A 2,705-nucleotide genomic window follows, 5' to 3' on the forward strand; every position below is an offset into this window, starting at 1 on the left:
TTTTTTTTTTCCTTCATTACAGTGGAGTTATTATCAGTGTTGTTATTATCAGCAGACTGCTATCAGTGTCTGAGCAGGATGTGTTACTCTGGGCTTGTAAATTGTTCTACATTAGGTAAATAAGCTTCAAAAGTAGTTTCAGGTAGCCTTCACTTGAAATGGTCTGATAGCCATTCCATAGCGCTGAATGTTTTCTGTAGGTGATAATCACCCACACAAACTCAACACCTTTTCTTAAGCACCTCCTCTTAAAGCGTAGTGTAGAGAACATTTTTAGGAGTCCTAATTATTATTAAAAGTCCTAGTGGAGACAGCAGTTGCATTATTGACACACTTGGTGCAATTAGGCATCTTTTCCTGGCAGCTACATAGCCTATTTGATTCATGACAGTGTAAATTTGATTAACACCTGATTCACTGCAGAGTGCTTTTTCGTGGCAGTCCACATTATTTGACACTGCATCATGCTACAGTACTAACCAGCATCACAACTCATTGTCTTCTTTCTGCCCACCAGCAATGAATTTGAGTACCAGCTGACCCTGCGCACTGACCTCTACACAAGCAGACACACACAGTGGTACTACTTCCAAGTAAGCAATACAAAGGCAGGGATGCCATATCGCTTCACTATTGTCAACTTTACCAAGCGGAACAGCCTGTATAAATGTGGCTTGCGGCCACTGTTGTACTCAGAAGCTGATGCTAAGGAACACAAGGTTGGCTGGCGAAGGACTGGAAATGATATCAAGTATTACAAAACCAATGTGGGCCAAGATGGACGTCAGTATTTCTCACTCACTTGGACGTTCCAGTTCCCTTATGACCAAGACACCTGCTACTTTGCCCACTGCTATCCTTACACCTACTCCAACCTGCAGGAGTACCTGGTGGCCATCTCTAAAGATCCAGTGAAATCCAGATTCTGCAAGATTCACATCTTGTGCCGTTCGCTGGCAGGAAACACAGTGTATGCTTTAACTATCACCAACCCACCTAAAAGTGACAAGGACACTGAGAGGAAGGCTGTGATACTAACTGCAAGGGTGCATCCAGGAGAAACTAACAGTTCCTGGATAATGAAGGGGTTTCTGGATTATATTCTTGGTGATTCAGACAAAGCTCAACTCCTGCGGGACAATTTTGTCTTCAAACTAGTACCCATGTTGAATCCAGATGGTGTGATTGTGGGAAATCACCGCTGCTCTTTAACAGGTCAGGACTTGAACCGTAAATACAAATCTAATGGGAAGAAATTTTATCCTTCCATCTGGTATACCAGAAAAATGATCAAAAGGTAACCTAATTTTCTTTTCCTTTAGAATAGATCATTTACCTTTCTGCTGTCTCTTTGCTATTGTGTCTTCTCTATGTCCCTTATTGTTTTGGTATTGTTTACATCTTTGCCCAGTACCCAAACCTTTCTGACTGTTTTGTTTACATTCAGTTGCATTTCAGAGTAGCTTATTTTTTCCTTCAGTATTGTGCAGATTTTCCTTTAACATACTTTCTCCACTCCTGGTAATATCTCCGAAGTAAGAGTTTTTGTCAAAACGTTTTCATTATGTTTCTCCCCACTATCCTCTGCCAAAATCTGCTTACCAAATTCCTTAATTTTCTTTTTTTCTGGCATACACCCATGTCACAGAATGAAGTTAGGTTCAGAATAGATTCCAGATGTCTATTTGACAGCAAAGATCACCGAGTTTGCTGTATGTTTTGCTACAAATATGTTTGATTTCTTATGCAGACTTCTAGTTACAGAGACATTGATACTGGCTATAAAACTAAATCTTTGGGTATTAAACTAAACCTTCAGGTAGTAAATTAAAGCCCTCTGGTTTAACTTCTGTAACAAATTAATACAATCAAGACTTTTTTCATCTAGTTACAGCATGTTTAAAGTAAGATCTGTGTTCTTCCAAATGATTGTTTTGGCATGTAGATCCCTAGCTTTCAGGGAATAAGCGCTGTGCCTCTCCTTATTTTCCACCACAATTCCTCTCTCTGTCTTACTATATGGAGACAGCCTGCACTTACAAGTGCCCCATAATTAACAATGATCATGTCTGCTGAAGTGCTACTGACCTTTAGCCTCATATTCAGCTACTGCCAGCTGCAACAGATATGTTTATTACTGCTTCCTTCTTAGTTCCACCATGGATTTCCAACTTCTGCACAGAGTAAACCCTCAGGTCGCACAGTGTTGTGCTATCACATCTTCCCTGGAGAGCTCTGCTTCCACACAAATCGGGCACTGGGGGTATGGGTTGCTAAACCCCAATGTGCCTACCTAAAAATTTTCTGTAAGTAGTTATGCAAAAATATCTTGCAGAATCTTGGAACATCAAAAAAATTGATGTCTCCAGTTTGATAAAGGAAGGAGTAGTCATTCAATCTCATAATAGTACAGCAGTAATCATTCAACACATGTACAATAGTGAAAGAGCAGCAGATAAAAATAGCAGATTTCAGTTGTACAGCATGATCATGTACACATCTACAGAGCTGAATATATATAACTGAGCCTGGGAGTAAGCCTGGGAGTAAAAACATGAACAAAGGCTTATGTCTTACGTCTGTGCATTGACAAGTGGATTTTTTAGGAAGAAACTGAGTAGTTTGGCTCTAATCTAGCAACACTAAAGGTTTAAGTCAGAGCTCAGAATAGGAAACTTGTGTTGATTTCTTGGTTTTTAGGTTAC

The 2,705-nt window shown here is 39.9% G+C and overlaps 1 protein-coding gene across 1 annotated transcript; it reads left to right on the top strand.

The window, feature by feature from the left end:
• Positions 1-517: 517 nt before the first annotated feature.
• Positions 518-1,297, top strand: AGBL3 (ATP/GTP binding protein-like 3; the record flags this gene model as incomplete). Its single annotated transcript, XM_010023044.1, has 1 exon — positions 518-1,297. A coding segment is annotated over one exon (780 nt), but the record flags the coding sequence as incomplete, so codon positions are not given.
• Between the last annotated feature and the right edge of the window lie 1,408 nt (positions 1,298-2,705).

This window comes from Nestor notabilis, unplaced genomic scaffold (assembly GCF_000696875.1).
Source record: "Nestor notabilis isolate BGI_N333 unplaced genomic scaffold, ASM69687v1 C15177003, whole genome shotgun sequence".
Taxonomy (NCBI): Eukaryota; Metazoa; Chordata; class Aves; order Psittaciformes; family Psittacidae; genus Nestor; species Nestor notabilis.